The sequence below is a fragment of the Drosophila biarmipes genome, chromosome 3R, assembly GCF_025231255.1.
Source record: "Drosophila biarmipes strain raj3 chromosome 3R, RU_DBia_V1.1, whole genome shotgun sequence".
NCBI classification, from domain to species: domain Eukaryota; kingdom Metazoa; phylum Arthropoda; class Insecta; order Diptera; family Drosophilidae; genus Drosophila; species Drosophila biarmipes.
The window spans coordinates 19,914,412-19,939,157 of NC_066616.1; the positions used below are offsets into that span (position 1 = coordinate 19,914,412).

The 24,746-nt window shown below is 46.6% G+C and overlaps 6 protein-coding genes across 8 annotated transcripts; 4 read left to right on the plus strand and 2 right to left on the minus strand.

Annotated features, from left to right (window-relative positions):
* The first annotated feature begins 241 nt into the window (after positions 1 to 241).
* On the plus strand, positions 242 to 10,174 carry LOC108024521 (ubiquitin carboxyl-terminal hydrolase 36). Of its 2 annotated transcripts, none has more exons than XM_017094480.3 (4): positions 242 to 1,010; positions 7,523 to 8,976; positions 9,034 to 9,291; positions 9,350 to 10,174. In XM_017094480.3, exons 2-4 carry the CDS (start codon positions 7,528 to 7,530, stop codon positions 9,476 to 9,478), a joined length of 1,836 nt encoding a protein of 611 aa, XP_016949969.1. In that variant the 5' UTR covers positions 242 to 1,010; positions 7,523 to 7,527; the 3' UTR covers positions 9,479 to 10,174. The 2 variants fall into 2 exon arrangements, with proteins under 2 accessions (XP_016949969.1, XP_016949979.1); XM_017094490.3 differs by lacking the exon at positions 242 to 1,010 and adding an exon at positions 7,177 to 7,377.
* Positions 10,175 to 10,241: 67 nt separating this feature from the next.
* LOC108024531 (stabilizer of axonemal microtubules 1) lies at positions 10,242 to 12,419 on the plus strand. The gene is made up of 3 exons (XM_017094502.3): positions 10,242 to 11,459; positions 11,526 to 11,988; positions 12,050 to 12,419. Exons 1-3 carry the CDS (start codon positions 10,494 to 10,496, stop codon positions 12,103 to 12,105), a joined length of 1,485 nt encoding a protein of 494 aa, XP_016949991.1. The 5' UTR covers positions 10,242 to 10,493; the 3' UTR covers positions 12,106 to 12,419.
* On the minus strand, positions 12,412 to 15,364 carry LOC108024514 (WD repeat-containing protein 3). Its single transcript, XM_017094467.3, has 2 exons — positions 15,137 to 15,364; positions 12,412 to 15,079 (listed from the first exon to the last, which is right to left on the minus strand). Exons 1-2 carry the CDS (start codon positions 15,292 to 15,294, stop codon positions 12,469 to 12,471), a joined length of 2,769 nt encoding a protein of 922 aa, XP_016949956.1. The 5' UTR covers positions 15,295 to 15,364; the 3' UTR covers positions 12,412 to 12,468.
* Positions 15,365 to 15,493: 129 nt separating this feature from the next.
* Positions 15,494 to 16,057, plus strand: LOC108025176 (uncharacterized). Its single transcript, XM_017095475.3, has 2 exons — positions 15,494 to 15,617; positions 15,681 to 16,057. Exons 1-2 carry the CDS (start codon positions 15,581 to 15,583, stop codon positions 15,965 to 15,967), a joined length of 324 nt encoding a protein of 107 aa, XP_016950964.1. The 5' UTR covers positions 15,494 to 15,580; the 3' UTR covers positions 15,968 to 16,057.
* A 544-nt stretch (positions 16,058 to 16,601) lies between these two features.
* On the minus strand, positions 16,602 to 24,605 carry LOC108025170 (eukaryotic translation initiation factor 1A, X-chromosomal). Of its 2 annotated transcripts, none has more exons than XM_017095450.3 (3): positions 24,507 to 24,605; positions 24,113 to 24,397; positions 16,602 to 17,320 (listed from the first exon to the last, which is right to left on the minus strand). In XM_017095450.3, exons 2-3 carry the CDS (start codon positions 24,314 to 24,316, stop codon positions 17,078 to 17,080), a joined length of 447 nt encoding a protein of 148 aa, XP_016950939.1. In that variant the 5' UTR covers positions 24,317 to 24,397; positions 24,507 to 24,605; the 3' UTR covers positions 16,602 to 17,077. The 2 variants fall into 2 exon arrangements, with proteins under 2 accessions (XP_016950939.1, XP_016950948.1); XM_017095459.3 differs by having other exon boundaries at positions 24,464 to 24,574.
* Positions 18,982 to 20,990, plus strand: LOC108025160 (lectizyme). The gene has a single exon (XM_017095440.3). It carries the CDS (start codon positions 19,731 to 19,733, stop codon positions 20,736 to 20,738), a length of 1,008 nt encoding a protein of 335 aa, XP_016950929.1. The 5' UTR covers positions 18,982 to 19,730; the 3' UTR covers positions 20,739 to 20,990.
* Positions 24,606 to 24,746: the final 141 nt, after the last annotated feature.

Genomic DNA, 24,746 nt, shown 5'->3' on the forward strand with positions numbered 1-24,746 from the left:
TGTTTTTTAAATGTGTGATAGCATAGGAAAACTAGACAGGAAAAGTTTATTTATTTCTCTCTATTTCTTATATTTTATTTTAAATTTTTAAAAATTCATTAGCTTTCCAATAATTTTTTTATAAAATATATTCAACAAGTTTTCCACTTGAAACCCACCATAACAATAGAAACAAATATAAATAAGTGTTGAGAAACGTCTGAACCCAAAATCGTTATTGCGTTGGCTAGGATTCCTCCAGCCTCAGACCATGGTCACTCTGGCAGAACGAACATAACGGAACGGACGCGTTCGAGGCGCAATAAAAACTGAAAAATAATTCATTTATTCCATAACGCTGCTGCGACACCACCTGGCAAAAAACCGAAGCATATCAAGGCAGACAAATATCGCTATTAAGTGGCATAATTCAAAGTGATTCGTGCATGTAATTCGTTATGGAAAAGTGCCTTGCTGTGTGCGTGTGTGTGCGAGCGTATAATTAAACAAAAGTATTAAGAAAACCGAGTCGCATATTTTGCAATACGCGCTGCGAAATAACCGAGCAATAATTGTCGCAGCTGCGGGCGCACTTCCTTCTTCTTCTCCTGTTTCCTTTATTGTTTTTTACACGGATTCGCGCTACTACAATTGCAGCTGCTGTTCAGCTATTTAGCGCGCGCGTGTGTGTGTGAGTGTGCCTTTGCTGGCCGCCGCTGTTGTTGTTTTTGTTTTTGGCTCACCTCTCGTTTAACCACCTTGAATGCGTGAGAGCGAGAGGGGCGAGGAGTGCAAAGTTGATGCCCGCGAGTGTAAGCGCTCGCTCGCGCGCGTCTGTGTGTGTGTGACAACAAATTAACTGCGACTGTGTGCGTGCGGGCATTAGTCACTCTCCTTAACTTTTAACTTTTTGGTCCACCTTCTTTGGGGCGCATCGCCAAAAGACAATACCAAAGCCAGCGAAAACAGCAAAAAAACCCACTAGGCCAGCTCAGCGGATCGGATCGGACCGAATCGGACGTCGTCAAAAGGTTAGTTACCCTGTCCTACCCGCAGTTGATATTTAACCACATCGCCATCGCCCTGGCAACTTTGCCTTCATTTCACTCTATTGGCCACTGCCACAGCCACTTCCACTTCCATTGAAGTTTTGCACAAGCTATTTACTTAATTGAAATTCCAGCCAAGGTCGTATTTGTTAATTAATTAAATGTTTGCCCGGGTGACTACCGACTTGTGTGGCAAGAAGAAACTCGGCGGCTATTGTACAATACAAATATATTGCACAAACCGATATGCTACGCTAGTTCCGACTGTTTTGCTGGTGCCCTAGCGATAAGAAGGGGTGCTAAGAGTGACATTTATGGATGATAGACCCATTTTTTATAGTATGTATAGGGGGATTTTATATAGTAGAACAAACAGCACATATAATATGATACGTTATAAAAGAGAATCTTCTTCTAATGGAAGAAAGGGTCTGGTTCTTACCAAAGTAATATTATTTTATGGTGCTATTATAAAGTCATTTTCATATCATGTGAAGCTCCTTTTCCCTGATAAAGTAGAAACCCAATTTCGGTTTCGTTTTGTCACTTTCGGGCGCAGCAGGTGTTGCATTGGCGCTTACCTCACTTTCCAGCTGACTGACTTTCGACCGATCCTCACACGACACGCATATACCATATACCATATGGCAGAAAGCCCCTCAAAGCACCCCTGTTTTCGGCGCCTCTGCCGCTTGATAAAACCCTTTGAAGAGCAATCTCCTATGTACTTCGAAAACAGGAAATGTGTATCTTGACAATACATGGGAAAAAATTTACTTGAAACCAGAGAAAAATACATTATCATAAGGCTTACTTTATAAGAGATATAGTATAGCCTTTGAATAAGGTAACTATGGTATGGTATGTGGTATATCAGTAAGAATAAGTGTAGAACTCAACTCGTTATAAAACTTTATCATGAATGAATGATATGATACAATGATCTTTGGAACGATGTTTATTGCTGAAGGTTTTCGTTTTTATAAGTGTAATGCTCGCACTTTTTACGACTGACATCGACTCCGCATGTAAATAGTATTCATGACTGAAACAAAAGGTCCTCTTTATGGGCCTTTCAGAAAAGAACATTGTTTTTCAAAGTGCCTGCAAGTGTTTTTCGCTCGATACTCGATATGCACAGAAAGTGCTGATGCCAGCTCTCGGCTCTGATTGTATTCAACTTTGACCCACATTCGGCAAGTGTCCCGCCGTGGAACGCACGAGTGGACTGGCGGAACGGAGGCGGAGGAGCTCGGTGCCACAGTGATGGACTTCACTGCAGCTCCTCACATCGCATGTTTTATGCATTCGAACGTGCAATTTCCAGGCCGCATTGTTTGTCTAGAATTTGTGGGCAGAGCACAGAACTACATTGTAGTTCGTCTATCAATCGCTGTGAGTATGCAAATACGCTTTTAGAACGAACTGCACGAGCTGGCTGAAAATGCTGGAAGAGAAGAGCCAAAAGCTATGACGAACAGGGAAACGTGCTGACAATGTAAATGCTTTTATTTCACCTATTTTAATTCTTTCCATGCCATGACAGAAGGAAAACTACCGCAGACAATGCAAAATCGGGGGTTATATTCGATATATATATTCTCAGCACTTGGGTTTTGCCCAGTCTTTCCTTATACGATTTTTCGCCATAGACTTTCGGCTCTTTTGTTAAGTATGCTGATTCGGAAAGCTGTTTTATTTTAGCCATTTGCCCAAAAGCGCCAAATTTGCTGATCCAATATTTACCCCTCATATAGGAGCAAGCGTGTAGGTTTGAATAGATTGTTGTCGCACCAGATTCAAGCTGTATCCACAGAAACGATCGTTGTGAGAGCCAGCCAAAGCAAACAGAAAATCAAATTAATCTTTAACCCTCTGACGCTAAGGAGTTCTTATTATGCCGGACTGCCCGCTAAGAGATCCCCAGAGCTCAATAAACCTTAACCTCAAAGACCCCCCGCACAAAGCGTGGCTCTGTTCCATCCATCCATTCATCGCCATCGCTCCTCTTTATCGCTCTTGATGTAAATTGAATGATTTCGGCTTTGTTCTCTGCAGTAATTTGCTTTAATTGCTTGAACGCATTGTGGGCACGTTTTCCCCGATTCTTCAGGTTGAAAATGGTTACAAAAAGACCAAATTAAAGTTAAAACAACCCAAAAATTGGGGCGTGTTTTTAGTTAAGTTCATTTAACTTGTCAGCGGGCCTGGGCATTAAATTCAATTGACTTCGGCGTTGCCTCCGTTTTTGCGTTTTGTTGCCGCTGCTCCCGTTTGTTATTTTTACGCTACACAATAAAAAATAAGTGCAACTTCATATTTTTGTAGTATAAAATAAAGATCTATTTATGCTTGTTTTCCAGAACAACAGGAAATAAGTGAATCTGTTGGTAGAAAGTCAAATTCACCTGTGTATTTCTTATTTCAACGTTTTTAGAATTTTCAAATCCATTGTTTCCTAAACATTTTTTTGTTTTTTCTTATATTACTCATAAGAACTGATTCATGCAAAAAATAAACTTTTAGCTTTACAGTTTTTCAAGATAAAAATAAAATTTATATAGTTTCTCGACGACAAAAATTCCACTAAAATTCAAAAGTAAATATTTTTCCATCAATGAAATAGTGGCTGAATATTCATGGGTTTCCGGTTAAAAGTATTTTCTTTTTGCTAGCACTTTTAACGATACGAATGTGACTCAAAAACGTGACTTGAATAGAAACTTTCTTATATTTTAATGTTAGCTTTAGTAGCTTTAACATTATATAATTTTCCCCGTGTAGCCTCTTCGGAGAGGTTAATGCTTTGCTCATTGGGCGCTCAAGTGGCGCAGCTCTGCGACTAATGGAGCACTTGTAGCCCTTTGTGATGTGATTGTGGTCTAGTTTTTATTTGGTCGGTGAAATGAAAAGCATTCAAGGTCGTCGCGGCCGTGTTTTGTGGGTGTAGGTGTGTGCCGAAGTATCGGCAATTACGAGAAAGAGAAAAGTGCACAATTGAGCACAATCTATCAAAAGCAGAGCATGGAAATTGCTCTTTCAAATGCAATCCATTCCATTTCACTTCACTTCGCTTCGATTCGATTCGATTATTAATATCGCTCTCACTCGGCTTTAATGCAACGTCTCCACCCCACATGCACACAGATGTACCGATGCCACTGCCAAGCACAGAGATCGATGTGTATGTCACTTTCTTTTGTTCTGCTTTCGTTCGTCTGCCATTGTTCGTGAGAGTTTGCTCGGAACGTGCGGTCAAGCTTGAGGACGGTGGCCCATGCCGAAGTAAAAGTTGGCCGAACCCAGCCAAACCCACACATGCTGTCAACTGACGGAATCATCGGATCGCATCCCAAAAACTATCTCCGACAGTTTCACTGGAACCGAGTTACAAGAGAACCCATGTCGGAAAATACTAAACGAAGTAGCAATTAGCAGGCATTTTCACAGTCTTTATTCTCATCTAAAGTTGTAAAGGCAGGGAGTCTCCTCGTAGAAAACCGGTTGGTTCTCACTGGCATTGAGCTTGAACCGCAGAAACACGGGTAGCTTTTGTTACACACTTCCGAAGGCCTTGCCAGTGTTCGATGGAGGGGGAAAGAGCTTTGATTGAGCATTTTAGAAATCGAATAATCAGAGATTTAAGAACAAACCAGTCCTTAATCACTCCCCACCAAAATAAAATCAATTGGCAAACCTGTTCTTTGACCAAAGTCATTTTGGGTGAAATAACGCCTACCTCATAGACACTATCTTAAGCAATAGTCCTCTTTTCGCTTAGTTTGCTTGCGCCATCCTCATTAGCTCTTCACGATGGTGCTTGATTTATTTAATTGCCCTGATAACGAGTGTAAATATGCCAATGTAGAGCACCTCATAAACGACCAGCTCGGTTTAACCGCCCCAGCGATTAGGGTGATTATTTGATCAGTTTTACATGGGGACGCCACCGGGGAAATGGGAAAAGGAAAGCGTGTTTGCAATTGTGATGTATACAATGTATATCATTCCGAATAGGCTGCTCTTGCTCTTGACTTTCTGCACATGCCCGTACAAAGCGAATAAATGGTTGGGCCAGGGGGCTGTGCCAGTGATTAAATTGGCATTCAGAACCCCAGCACAGTGGGCGGTGGGTGGTCGTACTTTCTCTTGCTCTTTCTCCCGTCATCACCTTCTGAAGGTGATTTTAATTAGATTGCGACTGCAAGGTTTATTCTCGTCCACGGCGGCTTTAACCGGTGAGAACGTGGCGGCGATTAGCGTCACAGTCAGTCAGTCACTCAGTCAATCAGTCAGTCAGTCATTTGGGCAGCCAGTTGCCCAATAATGGGCAAAACCACAGGCAAACGCCTAACAAATTTATCCATTTTTGTATTTATTTCATTTGCATGGGAGGTTGGAGGCCTTTTCCTATGGAAGACACGTGAAATTTGCATGAATTTCGCATGCAACGCTTATTTGTTATGATAGCTTGCTTGTTGAACCAGCTGAAAGTTTTGAAAGTTGGCATAAAATCTAAAATACAGATCTGTGTTCTTTTGTCCATATGCATAGAGTCCATCCCATAGATATGCAGACGATCCGTTAAATGCCTCATATTGTCCAGTTTCTTTGATCGTTCAGTCACTTCATATATTCGGAATTTCAAATCCCATCGCCAAATTGATCAATTCAAACCAAATGGTATGGAAATGTACCAATTTATTTATAAATTGAATCTTTCTCAGGCGCTTTTTCTTACTTATGAACGTGTATTCCCTTTGAAGCTGGCTTATTCACTGAGGTTTCCCAGCGGAAAACACTTTTCACATAACCGGAAGGAGTGGCAAATATTTGTGTGGGCAAACAATAAACATATGTAATTCCGGCCATATGCTAGAACTTTTTACCGACTAAAAATACACCCATTTTTCGTGCCTCTTCCCATCATTATATAGTCAATATTTTTCCGCGAACTGTGCATCAGGGAATTCTCCATATGACGCACTTATTTTCCGCCCAACAGATGGATCTTGCGAATCGCAAAAAATATGGTATTTGGATAGCTTTTATCAAATGACACCAGCTTAAGGCCCAGAATGCCGCCCCTCCGGCTGCTCTAAAATATTTTGCGACTTAAAATTGTTTAAAATATTGTTTTGTTTACGCAAACAGCTTTGCTGTTCTCGCGAGAGGGCGACATTGGCGCTTTTCTCTTATCATTCGGGCTCTGTGAATGTGTTTTCCGCTTCGAGGGAACATCCCACTTGCAGTCCAATTCAGCTGGGCTCTACGAGTGTGCAGATCGGTTCCACCATGTGCCGGGCACCGAGCGTCCCAGAGCAGTGGGGCAACTGCAGCGCAATCCACCTACTCATTTTCTGGTTCCGGCGTTAACTCGAAAACGTTTTGCTCCGCTGTCATTGATATCACCTCTTTTCACTCTCTATCATCGCATGTGCGCTACGTGAAAAGCTGAAACAGAAATAGAAAGGTGGAAAACTAGAAAAGACCGCAGCGATTAGCAGAAGAGCTGGCAGGATGACGTAAATGTTCGCGAAACCCCCGCAAAAATAACACGTTCTTTATTTATTTTCCCGCTTTTTATTCCAATTGCATCGTAAATAGAAAACAATAAAGGAGCATTTCGTATCTGTCGATTGATTGTTGTTTTCGTTGTTTTCGCCTTTTAATTATGAATTGGCCCCAGGTGTTGATAGCTGAAAATCTCTGTGCGTGTGCCTTACTATATGGCTTTACTAAATGGGGCTTACTGGGTAATAATTACTCCATGTGAGTCATTCGACACCATGAGAGCCTAATCGCTCTGTGGTCGAGGCTCATTTATCTAAAAGTCTCGACTCGCAAACCTCCTGTATTAAGTGCTTTAACTAATATCTTATCTTGCGTTGTAAATTCAACTGGTTGTTTATAAAGAAGGCAGGTGACACTCTAAAGGTAAAAACATTATAAAATATATTCAAGTAAAGAAAAATAATACAGTTTTTCCAGAAGAGTTCATTGATTCTTAGAAAGAACTCTTCTAATCTGAATTGTAAATCAGTTGCTCATCTTAGGGATTTCTAAGGGAAAGTAAATCTCCTATTTTGTCCTTTTACACCCTAGAGTTTTCTGTCCCCACCCTGACACTTGTCAGAACTACATAACTTTCCCCTCTATTCCCTATTTTCCCAGTTCTATCAGCTTGTTCTACTCACAGAAACTCAGCAAACTCGTTAAAAAATTCGCATTTGTTTTTGTTTTAGAAATTTCGAGTAGGAAGGTGCCACAGATAGTGTGCAGTCAGATCAGATTGGAGGGGTGCGAGTCTATGGTTTCGGAGCAGCCCTCTGTACAAGCTCCCATTGTTGTGAGTGTCGCTTATCGGGCCTCAAATATTTGCGATAAGAAAACTGATTTTGCATGTTTAATTAGAGAACGCCATTTGCCGGCGAACTGCGTGCTGCTGCCCATGATTACAAGATAATTAATACCCGTTTTTCCTTGCCTTGCAGAAAGCATGACCATTCCATCGAGACCGGCGCCGGCTCCACCGGGATCACGTGGCCAGAGCGCCGCGGCTGGGGCGAATGCCTCCCTGGAGCAGCTGCGTCTCCAGCTGCAGCAGCAGCACATGCAGCAGCAGCAGGCCGCCGGCGGAGGACTCCAGAAGCTGACCATCAAGCTGCCGCCGCCGCCCAAGGGCCCGCTGCAGTCGCAGAACTTGCAGCACAAGCGGACCACCGCCGCCGTCAGTAATAATAACAACGGCAGCCTCTTCGACGAGCCGACCGGAGGATCGAGCATCACGAGGAAGTTCCCACAGGCGCGCTACACGCCGGCCACCAACTGGGACGACGATCCGTTTGGGGGCAACGGGAATGATCGCTTCAAGAAGATGCCTCCGCCGCGACCGCCGCCGCCCAAGGTGCTGGTCAATGGGCAGAACATGGCCAAGTCCAACTCCTCCTCGACGGCATCGGCGGCCGCCGGCGGTAGCAGACTCATCTCGAACCTCTTTCACCGCAAAAAGCCCACGTCCACGGCATCGGCCGCTGCTAGCAAGGCTGCAGCCGAGAATCGCGTCTACGGCCTGAGCAGCGGCAATGCCGGGACACCAAGCCACAGCAGCCACAGCACCAGCAGCGGTGGCTTCAACAATGCCTCCGCCTCCTCGGCTGCCTTCACCAATGGGGATTGGAATGCCGTCTGGAACTCGGCCACCACCACAACCGCCGCTTACAGCACCTCGAGCCACAGTAGCTCCTCCCACTATGCCTCTCAGCAGACCAGCGATGCCCAGCTCATCAGCTTCGATTCGCCGCCTTCGTCGCCCACCTTCACGCAGAAGTCCAACAGCGACTGCGTCAGCGTGGACAGCTTCAGCTCGGACAGCAACTTCAGTTCGCCCAACAATGGCAGCGTCTCTCAGCCGGAGAGCGGATTCGAGGACGACTACCATCGGTCGCGGCCATCCACACAGAGTCCGCTGGATCCGTGGGAGGCGGTGGACAGCATGGGACACGGCGGCGGCGTCGATAGCTTTGGCTCTGCTCCTGTGCGTCAGACCTACCAGTTGCAGTCGCGCTCCTCAGACAATCCGCTGTGCAATGGCAAGAGCCTGCTGCCGCCCACACAGTCGCTGACCATGCCCACCATCATCAAGCCGAAGATATCGCAAAAGCCAAAGGCTCCCAAGCCGCCGCCATTCATTGGGGGCGTGCCGCCAGGTTATGTCATGGGTGGGGGATATGCAGGATCGGAGACGCCACCATCGCCACCGATGCCCAAGGGACCACCGCCGCCGCTGCCTGTTGGCGGCATATCACTGCTCGACGTGATCAACGGCAAGGTGGACGCTCTGGCGCTGAGCAACGGAAGCCAGGGCTACATGGAGGAGGAGGTCGTTCCCTATGCCATTGCGCTATACGATTTCGATGGCGTGGAGGCGGGTGATCTCAGCTTTAGGGTGAGTTTTTGGAACCTCGTGCTGCTAAAATCGATATAATAACGATAATTTTTGCAGGAGGGCGAGAAAATCTATCTGCTGGACCATCCCACGCCGGAGTGGATGCGCGGACGCACGCGTTCCGGATGTGAGGGCATATTTCCACTCAACTACGTGGACATCAAAGTGCCATTGGGGGCCACTGGTGGTGGTGGTGCTGGTGCTCCAGCCGCTGCTGCTGCAGCAGCTTCACCCAGTCCTTCGCAACAGCAGCTGCCCACGGCGCTCTGCTTGTATCACTTCCCTGGCGGAGTCGAAGGAGATCTGGCCCTGCAGGTAAGAATCCTTTAAGGCAAAACCTGTACAAGATACTAATTATATTATCCATCCGCAGGAGAACGAATTGGTCACAGTGCTTTATAGAATAAACGAGGATTGGCTGTACGGCGAGGTGGGCGGTCGCCAGGGCCAGTTTCCGGCCAATTTTCTGGACCAGGTGCCTGCCAATCTGCCCACCTTGTAACGCGGAATCTTCAGCGATCTATCTATATATAATGTATACCCGAACATTGTCGATAAGCGAGAAGACGTCAAGCGAACTGAATCATATACACCCCCACATATATAATTGTATTTTTACTATATTCTTTGCGAAAAATATTAAGAAACGAGCATATAGTCTAAGACAACTAACTTGTAAGAGAATCAAAAAATGTTTTAATGGCAGCAGCGATGGACAAGTGCGCCCCTCAGTTCACCCCGCTTATACACGGGATCGATTTATTGATTTTATGTTTAAACCGCGAATGGAATTGTTTTGTTTACCGAATAATTCAATATTTATGTACTAGAAATGATTTGCTGATCCTTAAAGTATTCGCCCGAGCCCCATAGGAACCCAAAACACAAACCAATAGAGCAGGCAAAAATGTTGTAAATAAGTTAAAATGTACGTGATTTCTATTAATGTTTAATTATTTAAATCGACTTTAGTTAGACGCTTAGTTAGGCACATTTACCGATTCCAATTTACGATGCAACCGTTTGTTTATGTATGCGTTTAAAGTGCTTAGGGAAGTTCGGTGTGAAGATGATTATTTAAATGTCCCAGGAAGAGAGTGCTACCCTCACCACTTGTAGGACCTATCATTTATCAAATATCAGGATAACCTAGCAATGAAGAATGTAAACTGAAATAAATGAAGATGATCACAAAAAAGCCGGTTAAAACATATTTTCCTGGTTGCCCGGGCGTTACATTTCAATCGGTGCGGTACGATTTTCAAAGTCAAAGCCATTCGACCACCTCTGCCTACAAAGAACACATTGGGAAACCTTTCGTCGTCGTCAAGTGTCCGAGCAAAATTATTCTTTAGTCGTTTTGGAAGTGTTTTGAAGTCCACTCAGTCGGTTCTCCCAGCTCCGAGCAAACAAAATTATTTCCTTTGACAATTGCCCAGAAGTTTTCGTTGGTTTCACAACCGTTTTGATTCACTTTTGGTTGAGGGTTTCTTGAAGTTATCGTCTGCGCCACAGCCATGTCCGGTGATTGCAACACATACTGCCCCAGTGCCTGCGATCCTTGCCAGGCGCCCACGGACTTCTCACCCTGTCCGCCGGGATCGACGTGTCCGCCGTGCGACTGCGGCGACTACGCAGGATGCTGCTACCAGCAGCCGCCTCGCACCATGCCCATCCTGCCCAAGTCGCACTTCATGCGCTCCACGGCTCCCCTGGACACGGACACCATTTACCGGCGCTCGTTCTACGCAAATTGTGGCGACAATGTAAGGGCTCGTCCAGTGATGCCCTGCTCCCAGATCCGAGCCTCCACGGCGCCGTTGGAGAAGTGCACCATTCAGAAGCTGTCCTACATGCCGCCGTGTCCGGTGAAGCGGACGCCACCCATCGTACCCATGGAGAGTGGTCTGCGCTTCGAGGGACCCATCTACGCGATGACCTCGCAGAAGCACGACTACGTGCCCAAGGGCATTGTGAAGCGGGATCCCATCGTGCCGCGGGTGGCCATTTGCACATCGAATGCGCCCATGGAGCGCTGCACCATCCAGAAGCTGAGCTACATGCCCATTGATGTGTGCCAGAATCCGCCACCCAAGGCCATGATCCAGGGCTCGCATTACTGCAAGCCGGCTGGGCCGATGGAGCGCTGCACCATCCAGAAGCTGTCCTACATGCCGGTCTGCCTGCCGGCCAAGGAGCCCACGCCCTGGGCCGACAAGATCCGCTGTGTGCCGCCGCGGTACTCCAACGTGTGCACCACCTACAACCTCAGCTACATGCCCAACTGCAACGAGGCGCGAACTGCTCCAGTCACACCGCTTACCACTTTGCGCTTCTGTGGCAATGACTCGGGATCTGGTAGTACGGTTTACAAGCTCAGCTACATGCCAGTGGATGCCTCCAGGACCAAGCCGGCTCCTGTCTTGCCCAGGGACACTTTCTGCAGGCCCAGTGGACCGCTCGAGAGGTGCACCATTCAAAAGGTAATTTCCAAATGGGGTTTATGAAGCTAACCAAAGTAATATCCTTCCTAATGCCATCCTCCACAGCTCTCCTATCAGCCGAACTGCACGGAGCGCACTCCGCCCATCCGGCCGATGGAAAATGGACTGCGTTTCGATGGACCCATGTATGCGATGACCACCCAGAAGCACGACTTTGTGGCCAAGCCACATGTGAGGCGGGCACCCATTATGCCCAGGACCGCCTTCTGCCGGCCCACTGGAGCCATGGAGCGCTGCACGGTGAACAAGTTGTCCTACATGCCCGTGGACGTCACCTGCTTCCCGCGCGCCGAGTCTGTGCGTCCGCGACAGGGCTTTTGCCGCAACGAAGGCCCCATGGAGAAGTGCACCACGTACAAGCTCAGCTACTTGCCAAACTGTGTGCCGCCCAAGGAGCCGCTGCCCTGGGCCAGGTACACATCCTACTGTCGTCCAACCGGTCCCATCGAGAAGTGTACTATCCAGAAACTCAGCTACGGCCCGCCGGGCGCCTTCCAGCGCTGTGGTGGTGGGTTAAAAGACCATTTAGTTCTTAACATTTCTTTAATCTAGCCATATTTAACCCACAGGTCCTTGTGGAACTGGCGGCGGCGATGGCACCTTCCCCAAGGCCGGCATTTGTTAACCTGGAAATACATTTTGATTGCTCCTCAAGTGTCCTGCTCCTACGCTTATCCCCAGTTATACGTTTTATGTTATGCCTAAATCATCACGTCCTGGTCTCCAACGAAAACGTCTTAGTTTTAAAGGCTAATCCATGTTAACACTGCGTTTCCCTTGCTCCTCAGTGGCTTTTATCCATTTTGCCAATCTCATATGTACATGTCTACAGAAAATTTCAAGTGCTCCCATGCTTGGCTTACTAATTAAGGTGTATTCCTCATTGTCAAATTACAGTATGTTCACAGAAATATAGAAATCCAGAAGAGCATAGAATAACTAACAGTGTTTAATTGGATTTGTACAACTAAGTCTAGGGGATTTCGTCTCAAACCATTTGGATCTGCAGCCTCCGTTTGCTGGCCTCTCTCCGCTTCTTATCCCGCTTCTTGCGCGCCTGAGTGGCCTCTCGGAAGAGCTGTACACCTTCCCGTTGCTCCACTTCGGTTTGGAGCAGTGCCAGACCATGCAGATTCCACCCCAAGACATCTCGCAGCTGGCCAACGTCTCGTTTGAGCATCGAAAGGAGCTTGACCAGCAAAGGCTTCATGTTCTTCGCCGCCGAGATGGGCTTCATGTGCACCTTGAAAAGGAAGATGGTGACGCGGCAGAGCAGCTCCAATTGATCAGGTCGCTGCGTCAGCAGAGTGGGCAGGCGCTCGAGGACTTCGCACACAGTAGAGAAGGGCAGCAGAAGTAGGGCCTCCTCCAGATCGGAGGCTCGTATCCGCATAAAGGTGCTGACCAGGAAGTCCACGGGGTTCTTCACCTGCAGAGCCTGCATCAAAGGATGCAATTCTGGCTTCTCCTCCGCCTCCAACTCGAACTGCTTGGATATTTCCAGGCATTCGAGAATGGATTCCGCAGACTGCTCGGAACCCACTGTCTTGCGGGAAGGCATCTTGAGCCCAGGAAGCAGGGGAACTGTGTTGTCCTCTCCCGTGGCCAATTGCTCGTTCTCCAGTTGCTCCCGCTCCTCCTCCTGCACATCCTTTAGCACAATGGTCTCGTCTGTGCGCTCGTACATTCTTAGAGTTCTATCCGAGCCGCAGGTGACCAGATATCGGCCGTTTGGAGATACTGACAGACAGTACGCCTCTCCTATGTGTCCAGGCAAGGTTAGAATCTTCTCGAAGTTGTCGCCGTCCCACTGCTTCACCTTGCCATCCTTTCCGCACGTGAAGAACATGTGAGTTTTGGGTATGAACTGCACACTCATCACTGAATCATCGTGGGCAAAGATAGAACGATGGCAGTCTCCAAAGTTCAAGCCCCATACCTTCACGTTACGATCTGCCGATCCTGTCACGATAAGATTGGAGTCATAGGAGATGTCCAGGCAGAGCACAGGTAACTTGTGGCCATACAGAGAAAGGTAGAACTTAAAGGTGTCCAGGAAGAAGATCTTGACGGTGGCATCCAGCAAACCCACAGCCAGGTACTTCATGTCCGGACTGACGCCCACACAGAGCACGGTCTCCTCCAGCTTCAGAGTGTTTTTGTGCAGCAGGGACAGCACCTTGGTCTGGGCTTCACCTTCACCGGCATCAATCAGTTCGAATGTCCAGATCTTCAGCGTGGTATCGCCGCTGCCAGTGACACATCCCTTCTGATCGGGCAGTATGGCGATGGACCACAGCTCGCTTTCGTGGGCGGGAATCTCCTCCACAATGTCAGCCGCTGCCACGTCCACTATGAGAAGTTTGCCACTCTTCATGCCCAGAAGAGCGTAGTGATCGCCAGGGACAAATTTCGAGCAGAGGATGTAATCCGTTGGCACAGTGCGCAGGCACTGCATGGCATCACGATCCCAGAACTTAAAGGATTCCCCTGCGCCCGAACCAACGGCCAGTGAATCGTTGCTGAAGCACACGGATCGCACCTCGGACTGGTGCCCTAAGCGAGTAAGTGACCTCAGCAGTTTAACACTGGGATCGGCTGCCTTGCGTGTCTTGATGGACGCCTCCAGTGAGTACAACGCCAGGCTGTTGTTGGCCAAACTGACCAGAACACGAAGCTCTTGGTTCAGCCCTAAGACGACATCGATGGACTTGATCTTTTGCTTGGCGCGGATGCTCTCTAGTCGCTTGATTTCATCGCTTAGGGACTGTTCAGTGGACAACTTGGCCTCTTCGGAGCCATCATCCTCGGCGGCCTTTTTCTCCTTCTTCAGCCGCTTCGCCAGGCGTTTCTTTACCTCCTCTGGCGTGCAGATATAAAAGTTTTCGATTAGATCGTTGGTGCCGTGGCAACTAAGCACTCGTTCACTGGGATCGGTGACTAGGTTAACGGTGCGACCCTTTCCAGCCCGCTGGATGGTGCCGCAGTTGCTCACACTGATGGGACTAATGGTGTCCTCGTCGTCAATGGAAAGCCCTTCAACGGCGGACTCCAGAGTCTCTGTGATGGCGCCTTCGTGCTTCCTCAGACGGTAAACATTCATGCCGCTCTCACCAGCTCCGGCGACCATCAGATCCCCAATAAAGGCCAGTGCCCAGACCTCGGTGCGGTTGTCCACAATGGTCTTGAAGCAGAAATGCGTCTCCAGGTTCCAGAACTTGATCTGCGTGTCCTTCGAGCAGCTGACCACGATGCTGTCGTCTACCACTCGTTGCAGGAAATGGGCATCCGTGATGGCGGCATTATGGCCGCTCAAACGGGCCCTTCCCGCCTGCTCCACCACATCGACGACGACCAGTTCGGTGTCCAAACCTCCGCTGACCAGCCGCATGCCCTGCAGGTCGTAACGCAGGATGCTCACCGCGTTCTTGTGCAGCGCCAGCGTGCAGATGGGTTCGTAGTACCTGTCCGAGCTGAGATCATAGATCTGCACCATACCATCAGCGTAGCCCACGGCGATGTGCAGGTGATCTGGCGAGACCCTCAGGCAGGTGACCTCGAACTTCTCGCGGCGCAGCGTCAGCTTGCGATCGCCCATTCTGGGGGTTAACAATTGTTAATTAAAGATGTAAAATAACCATTTCTGCAAAACCCACCTTAAATCCCACACGATCACATTCTCAGCTGCTGGAGCGGCCACATATCGGCCCTCCGTCTTGTCCACAACGGCAAAGTTCACATTGGCACGCCCGGAGGTGATGATATTGAAGCTGTCTATAGCCCGGTAGGCCAAATATTGTTTAGTTAAGCCCATTGCAGCATTAAAAACACAAGAGGTAAATTCAAAACGCGTTTCACGTGTTGAGAGATGGAACTAAAGCGATTAATATTCCCTGTTATCGATTGTGTGATCATCGATATTTGCGCGGCTAGTTTGCAACGCGATTGTCTGGCAACGCTGCCTGCTTTCCGTTGGGCGCCTGCGCTTTTAAAACTTTTGAAATGCTAACAAACCCACCCCAAAAGCGATTAAGATAACTCTGATTAGCCAATTCAAGCTGCAGTTTTTGCACAAATAGCTGATAAAGGAAATCTGTAAAATGTCTTATCCCAGTGCTTCCGCCTCCCAGTCGACAGGTATGAGGAATAAGGTTTATTTCACCAACTTTCACTGAAAACTCAAACCCAAAAACCTCTCAGGAACTTCGGATCTGGACACAGAATCCGTGGAGGTTTTGCGGGAGCGGCTGAGTACCATGAAGCGGCTGATGGCCGAGCGGACGTCCCAGCAGCAGAACAACCCGGCGACCACAGAGGAGATATTCTCCACCAAGCGACATCGATCGGCGGGCATCATCGACGGCAACTTCCTGAGCATCGCCTTTGGCGGCGCCCTGCTGGTCATCATCACGGTTTCGGTGTACGCCTTCTACAATCTCTACCACGCCATACTCAAGAAGTTCCCATCGCGCCACGAGGAGCTGTAAACGGTGCCAAAGAGTGTTCTTGTGGCTCTCCCCACTTGAAATGTACGAGTTTCTGCATTTAATAATAAATTGTAGCTTGAATTTTTAACAACGCAAGTGAAAAGACCTTCGGGGCTTCTGCTGTTTTGCATTCGGGTTAATCAACGCCATTTATTGGAGTTCAACTCATACAAAAATCAATATTTTATTTACTTTTTACATCTTTTACGTTTCATTAGGTTCGAATTACAACTAAGTGGAGGAAACTGAATGCATGGACAGCAAAAACAAAAAGGGCGTCTTGGAATACGATGCTGCTATGAAAAATAATCAAAACATAACATGGGTGTTCAATAAAAACAAGACATGAGACGAAATGCTGAGAAGGAACACTTTTTGGGGGGATGGAGCGCACAGATTCCTCTGGCAAAAACTCATGGATTTGATTTTGCTTACTCGCTAGCTACAATCGAAACTCTCTAACCTCCTCTCGCTGCCTATTGTTCATTATTTTACTCTTACCCTTTGCCTTAAACATTAGTGTGTTCGCTAAACTCCTATTTTATGTGTATGAGTTGTAGATTTTATTAATGTTTTGTATTTTCTTTCTCATACAGTTTGATAGATTTGTTGGGTAAATAATAACTAATATCCGTTTGTTTTTCTTGGTTTTTTCTTTTTTAATTCAAATAATATTAGTTTATGTTTCGCAAAGTTGCATTCCTTGCACAGTGTAACAGTTCTGCTATTTGTTTATCATAATTAGTTGTTTAAGGCGGCCATAAGTAAAACCATTTGAATTTTGGAATCCACTTGAATTTTCAAGTTGAAGAAATTTTGCAGGAGAATATTGAACATTGAAGTGGCTAAAAGTGAACTGATACTATGGTTTTGGTTTCTGTCGATAAATCTCTTTGCTATTTTGCTGTTGCTGCGCCGCTCTGTGGATGCTGGATTGGTTGGTTGCTGGGATCTCGGGGCTACTTGCTTTCTGCTTTTTACAATTGGTTAAATTCCCTACTATTCTCGAACTGACTCTGCTGCTGCTGGTGCTGCTGGTGCTGCCGATGCGGACGTGCCAGCCGCTCCCGCCGTCGTCGTCCCTCCCGGCGCCACTTTGTTTCTTGTTAATCAGATGTTGTCCACAGAGTCGGCATCGTCCTCCGAGCTGATCTCATCGCCAAACTCGATGTCCTCGTCGAAGCCATCCTCCACGAATGTGACCGTCTCGTTGATGCGCACCGACTCGGGGAACTCGCCGTAGGTCTTCAGATTCCTGGCCTCGTCGGGGGTGTACTTCAGGATCACATCCGCCTTCGAGTCCTGGTAGTCTCGCAGTCCCACCAATATGATGTCGCCCTGGTTAATCCACACCTGCAATAGTCAAAGGAAATCATTAGCAAACAATGTTATCTACGTTTTTTGGGATAGGCCACCGGGAATCTCTTTCTTTGCTTTGATGAGTAACTCTTTGGGGGAAAAGCAAACTCAATTTTGCAGCTTGTATTCCGTGTAATAGATAAAAGATAAGTGATCTATGGCGCACAGCGACTCCATTCCGGGAATTTCACAAAAGAGTGAAAAGAATCGCCATGCCCACTGACCTTGGAGTGTGGCAAACAAGAAGGTTCCATTTTATAACAGAGATATGTATGTGGAAAGGTGAAAATCAATGGTCATTCCCGGCACAATTTCGCAAGGGGAGGGAAAAGAGCTCACGTGAGCTGGGGAATAATTAACTCCTCGTCGATTGCAATCAGTACTTGAACTTAAACATCAAACATTGATAAAGCAGAGATTAGGAAGGCCAGCTTGCTGACCATAAGACACTCCAAAACGAGTTCAGCGTCACATAGAGAAGATAAATTGGCGCGCTGAATGGAATGCGTAATAGTGGCTAATTCCACGAAGGACGGAGAATTTTGCCACCGACGAGATAAGACACTCTTCCAATCACGAGCTAACCGAATTTTGGTACTGCTGATGATAAGGAAGACGTTCTGCAATACCAATAACAAGCCTCTTGAGCAAACATTCCCTAATCGGATGCGAATAACCCAGGAGGCCTGACAACAGATTGAGATACCAGCTTTTATGACGTCAAGCGAAAGATTGTCGACGTAGGAAGTGCACATTGCAGTGGTAAATCAGAGGTACTGATGAGAAAACCCCCGTGTAAATGGTGACTTACTCAACTGGCAGAGTCAGTGACCTAGGACAAACTGCACTCGCCGAGTGATTCAAAGCCCATTCATAAATTCACTTCCCAAAAGTTACTTCCTGTCAGTGGCACTACGTGGGAAGTGGCTGCAGTATAAATTCCATTGCCACGACTAGGTGACACATATATAGAATCCGTTGACCACGTAAAGATCGATAAGCGACGATACCCAGTGGTGGCTTTAAAATAAATTAAACGGAACCACAGCGCCTGCCGCATAATTCCCGCATTACGTATGTGCTGAAAATAAACAGCCATTTTTGGGCCCTCCGCGAACTTTGGAGTATTTATCATCCATTAAATGGCTGGCGTCGCTTCCTGCTATCTGTTCCACGGAGTGCTCCCTCCGGTCGAGGAAAACCAACACGATGGATCATGCCCGAATGCAAAGAATCGTGACCAAATTGAATCGAAATTGCGCTATTACGATGGCTGCCAGATAACCAGTGGGCTCATACACCCCCAATCCGAGGAGCCAGCTGGCTGGGAAGCACCCGATTCCTCGACTGATTGCACGGCAGTGTGCCAATGAGTAAGTTGACGAGTGTGAGTGATCCGTCAGAGGTTTGGCATGCGAGGCAGCAGGTCTTTATAGACTATATATAGGCACAGACATCATTGAACTTCATATGGCTATCGGGCGGTTTGCACTGGTTTGCTCAGATCGATAAGAAGAACTCAGTTTTTCTCCAAAGAAGGCCTTCTGCAAGAGCACATAAGCAATTAAATAAGTACTCTAAATTCAATTCATTATGAGTTTTCATTTTAAAAACTCCCAGAAGTTTAATCAACTATCATACTTCCATGGGTTTAACCACTTATTCGGCATAATTCTGTGTGTCATAAACATTCCTACACTGAAAAATAATTATAAATTGAATTATATAGCAATACCTTTAGGTATTTCCGAAATAAACAGTGGAAAACCAATGAACCCACGCGAACTCTCTGCCCACGCTCTCCTTATCTTCGAACCAAGTACGCACTAGTCTTACATAATAAAAGCTAGTGGAGATTAGGACCCACCAGAGCGCCATCTTCACACCATGTAGGGCATTCCTAAGCAAGACATACCCTAGAGCAGAATCTTAGACATGCGATTGGCACTCGCCAAAATTCAGCTATCTCAACTCGTCACTGATAAGGAACCATATGTGTGGGGGGCAGGTTAACCGCTCCCGCTTTCTTGACTCCGATAAGGAGCCACCAACCACAAATTGGGGAGGACGACTCTCTCTCCAGGGTGACTCTCCCTATAAATACAACAGCCCCTCGCCGGCGACGGCCAAATCTGAAATCGGCAGCTAGCGAGAGACACCTGGACAAGAAACACGGCAAAATCGGGCCGAATAAAGTGAATTCCATGAGAAAGCGAAACGGAATACAAGTGAAGTGCTATCGATACGCCAGAACAAGGGCGAAAAGCTAAAGAATTCGCGACACAAACACACCAAACGAGTCGCGAATCCCCAAGAACACCACCACCCCCTACCGAAAACCGTCAAGATTACTTACTACTACCCACCGAATTCGTGCGGCGCGTGCAACCAGAGCGAGGACATCATGCTCTTATCCTACCGATGCATCTACTCGGTGCTGCTGTCCACCATAGCCAGCATTATGGTGGTGCTCAGCTCTGCATCCTCCGGCTCCATGCAGCTGCCCACCGTTCGCAAGTGCGGCGGTGGCGCCGGCTCCACGGGAGCAGCCCACACCATGGCCATGAACTTGGCGGCCTACGGGCTGCTGGAGAACCGGATTAGCACTCTGGAAGCACCGCGACAAACGCACTGGAGCAAGAAGTTCCTGGCCAAGCGGGAGGCGACTCCACACTCGGCGCCCTATGTGGTCAGCATCCAGATGATGACGCCGGATCAGGGCCTGGTCCACTACTGTGCCGGCACCGTGATCAACGAGCACTGGATCCTGACGGCGGCCCACTGCCTCACCTCACCGCAGGCGGTGGAGAACTCCGTCATTGTGGCCGGCAGCCACGACATCCACGACCAGAAGGGAGAGGCGAGCAACATCCAGATGCGGCACATCGACTACTATGTGCGCCACGAACTCTACCTGGGCGGAGTGAATCCCTACGACATTGCCCTGATCTACACCAAGGAGCCACTGGTCTTTGACGAGTATGTCCAGCCAGCCACGTTGCCGGAGCAGGATGCTCAGCCGGAGGGCTATGGCACTCTCTACGGCTGGGGCAATGTCTCGATGACGGCGGTGCCCAACTATCCGCACCGCCTGCAGGAGGCCAACATGCCCATCCTGGACATGGAGCTCTGCGAACAGATCCTCGCCCGCTCCGGCCTCCAGCTGCACGAGACCAATCTGTGCACTGGTCCTCTCACGGGAGGCGTTAGCATCTGCACCGCCGACTCCGGCGGCCCGCTGATCCAGCAGTGCTGCGAGGAGCACTTCGAGCGGGCCAACATCGTCATCGGCATCGTGTCCTGGGGCAAGATGCCCTGCGGCCAGAAGAACGCCCCCTCGGTCTTTGTCCGCGTCTCCGCCTTCACGGACTGGATCAACCAGGTCATCAGCACGGCCACCCAGATCATGTAGGATGATCATCGGAACGGAAAGAAATGAGCGCTCGAATGTGAAGATATCGAAAATAATCGAAGATTAAATATACAAACGAAAAAAAAACACAAAAGATTGAGAAAACCCAAAGAAAAATGTAGATTCTCTAGAAAATCTCACTAGATAGTTAAGACGAACAAATATATAATGATAAACTGCCCTGATTCTAGTTATTTAAGATGTAGTTTAAGCTCTGAATAAAATGTTGAATATTTAAATGGAAAAAACCAACTCAACTGACTTGTTATTTTTAGCTCAACTAGATAAAAGGGGATAAAAATAGAGTTCTTATGACCTATTTTATCCCAGAGTTATCAGATCACATGGATTTAAGAACCTTTATCTTACTTTCAAGACGAAAATAGATCTGCTTATGAGAACCAAAATAGATCTACGAATCTGCCAAGTTAGGATCACATTAAATTGCGCAGATTTGAAATAAGAAAAGTGCCTTTGCACTCGTTCTTGGCTCTTCAGGCCGGTCGAAAGTAATTGTGAAATAAGCTAGGGCACTCGGCCAGATAAGAGTTCGCGATATATTCCAATTTCTGTTGCCGGGCGAGGAGCAGGCGGAGTTTTGGGGGGCGAAAGCACAATTCACCTGGCGCCTTTCCACGCATTAGTCATGCTGCCAGCGAGCAGCGTCTGGCCAAAAAGTGGCGAATTGAGAGCATGTTACGGCTGTCAGATTAGGACCTGCGACTTGATTAGCGGGCAGCTCATAAAGACCGCTAAATTGGGGCCATCAGCTGACTACTGTATGATTGACATACGTTCGGGGACAGTCAGTGCAAAGATATAGCCTCGAAAGTGGGGTCTATACCCCAGACATCTGAGAGCTAGCTCGTTGAACCTTGAGACCAGAGCCTCGGCTGCACTTTGAGCCCTCGAAAACTGAGTAATTGGGGGGGCAGCCAGGTGTCATTCCGCATTTCCAGGAATTATCAGATAATTCAATTTGACAGATGGTCAGGAATGGGGCGGGTGAAGCACCAAAACGCCCCAAAGGGCATTCCAATTTGTTGATATAACCAAATCAATTAGAAAGCATTTTCGTGGATAAAAGATAAGAAATAAAATAAATTAGTTCTATTTTTTAAAAGATAGGGAGAGGATAAATTTATAATCGCTGGGTTTTTATATTTAAGCATGCGTCAGCTTTATTTACATTTGATTACGTGTACTTCCTAGTTATATTTCAAGGGATGGCGCTCAAATCTTTAAACCTGGTCTCAGAAAAGAAAGTTTTACTTCAAAAAAGTGTGCTTTTTATCTCCTAAAAAAGATTAGAACTGAACCACATAAATCTCCCACTGCGGGCGCCAATAAATTCTTAGGCAACTACTTGAAAGATTAGGATCCAAATTAATGGCAATTATGCATTGCATAACAATCCATCAAGTGATCGTATGAGATTATAAATTCATTTTTAGAGACCCCTTTGCCGTATGGAAAACATAAAATTGCGTCGTTGCAAATTATAATTTCGTTTTCTTCTTATGTCTGGGCATGACTTTTGACAGTAGATTAGATATAAATGCCAATAGAGGCCAAAGACCGAATTCTGTCGAACAATATTTGCCAAGTCAGGATGTTGTAGGGGGTTAATTTTGAGGCGCAGCACGTGTTTCATAACTCTTTCACCGTGTTCATAGGGAATTGCATTTGAAACCGAATCAAAGTAGCTAAAACTACAGGTGAATTCCTATTGTAATCTATGTCGAATAATCTGTTTAATAATCTATACATTTATTGCATTTATAAAGATAACAAAGTCCAAGACACATTATCCGAATTCATTGGAATTCCAAGTGCAAAAATTGATCACTATCTCCGTGTTGTTTTCGCAAGGCGAACTCCCATTTCGATCGGTTTATTTGCATTTACAGTGCCTCACATATCGGCAATTAACCTGAGACATGTTTTCAACTGTCTAGGAATTTTTCGGTTGCGTCTCTTTGTTTATAACTCCCCTTGTTTGATTTGTTCGCTCCGATTGGACTCCACTTTTGGTCTTGTACATTTACCTGACACCTACAAGAGCCTGTGGCCTACGTCACCAGTTACTCGCGATTTCTGACGTAGTCGATGTGGAATCTTATTTATGACGCCCGTCTCCTGCGGGGTGAAGCACCATCCAAAATTTGACATGTGTTCATGCCTTTCGGAGGAACTGATTAATCGGTTTATGGACGACCACGACCAAGGCTAACGCAGGTAGGTGATAAGGAGGAACTGCAGTTGCAGACCTATTTTATAAGTAACTTGCATTGGTCAAAGGCGGGTGTTTTCGTCGTAGTTTGCAGGTAACTCGTATTTCTATTCAAATTTAAGGAAGTATATGAACATAACAACCTTTCTATTTACATAGTTTTTCGAAATTATTTAATTTTTTTGTTGCAATACCATTTTTGACTTACATTGTGAATTAGGATATTCCTCAACATTTTTGTATTTGAAAAAATAAGCAAAGGAAGATCACACAGTTAGGATCATTAATTTAATGCTGTTAAAAGCAGTAGTTTTTAAATAACTCAAATTTATATTTAAAAGCAGGAAGTACACGTATAATCTTTCTATTCACAGAAGGTATTTCTTATTTCGTGCTTTGCAACAACTCCTCCGAACATAGTAAACTATCATACAATTTGCTATATTTTCGATTTGAAAAAATTAAACATTATTAAAATCATACTCTAGAATGACAAAAAAATATAAATCTATAAAAAAATAAATTTGAATTTAGAAGTTATGACAATCGCGATCTCAGCTTTTTTATTAAAATCAGATGTTAATGTATTTTAATCTATGATGTGAAGACCAATTTATTGGTTAATCTCTTCATTTGACATACCATCGATCGGTAGTTTATGGAAATAAGACGGTGAGACACCCTGTACTTGCAATGCTAATGCTTTGCTTTCATCTATGTGCGTACAATGTACATCTGGTACATAGGCACTTGTGTATTATTAATCAGTTGCCCCTCCCCTCCCCGCCTGCGCCCCTTGGTTAATGCATTCGCACAAGGACAATGACACCCACTCAATGAAAGAGAACGGCACACAAAGAGAGCCAAGACATGGCAAGGCCAAAGCTAGGGCCATAAAAAGCGAATTAGATGGGGACTGGGGCAAAAAACCCCAAAATCGCACATGAACACACACAATCAGGCTGCATTTTTGCAAAACAATAATGTAAATACGTAGCATTCGCTGGCAATCAATGCCAGAGTGGGCTAAGAGAGCGGGTTAAGAGAGTGGCTCGCCAGTTAGGGGAGAGCACTGCTCCCCAATTTAAGAGCAGGCAGACAAAGAGACCGAGACCGAGACGGAGACGGAGACTGAACTCACCTTCTTGCGAAGTTTCCCCCGAATGTGACACAGGCGTTTGACGCCATCGAAGCACATTGCCTCCAGACGACCGTTGCCCAGCATCTTGGTCACCTGCGCGTACTCCTGCTGGTCCTCCTTGAAGATCAGCTCTCGCTTCTCGAACTCGTTCTCGTTCTTACCACGACGACGGTTCTTGCCACCTTTTCCTTTATTCTTGGGCATCTTGCTTGTTTGCGCTGCTGCTTTCTACGCCTGTTGTTGCTGTTGCTGTTGCTGCTGCCGTCTGCGGGGGTGTCGTCGACGCTGGTGCGAATGCAAAGTAAAACCGTTAATAACCGTGTGCACTAGGCGCATACCAATGTAACGAACATATTTAGCACGAGTAATCCCAGTCGAACTGTTCCAAACTTACAATTTTGTCAAATGTAAATGTGACAATTTCGCCTCGCTAAAGTGAAAAGAGCGGTTCCGCGCGGAACCAGTATCGGATATCGAACTGGTGCTATCGATAGCAGTCGGGGTCTGGCAGCACTGGTTACAAAAGTATCGATATTATACGTTATTTTGTATTTAATCTAAAATGTAATTAATAATTCAAAATATTTACTCATTTTTAATAATATTTTATATTTTTTTAAAGCAGGGATTACTT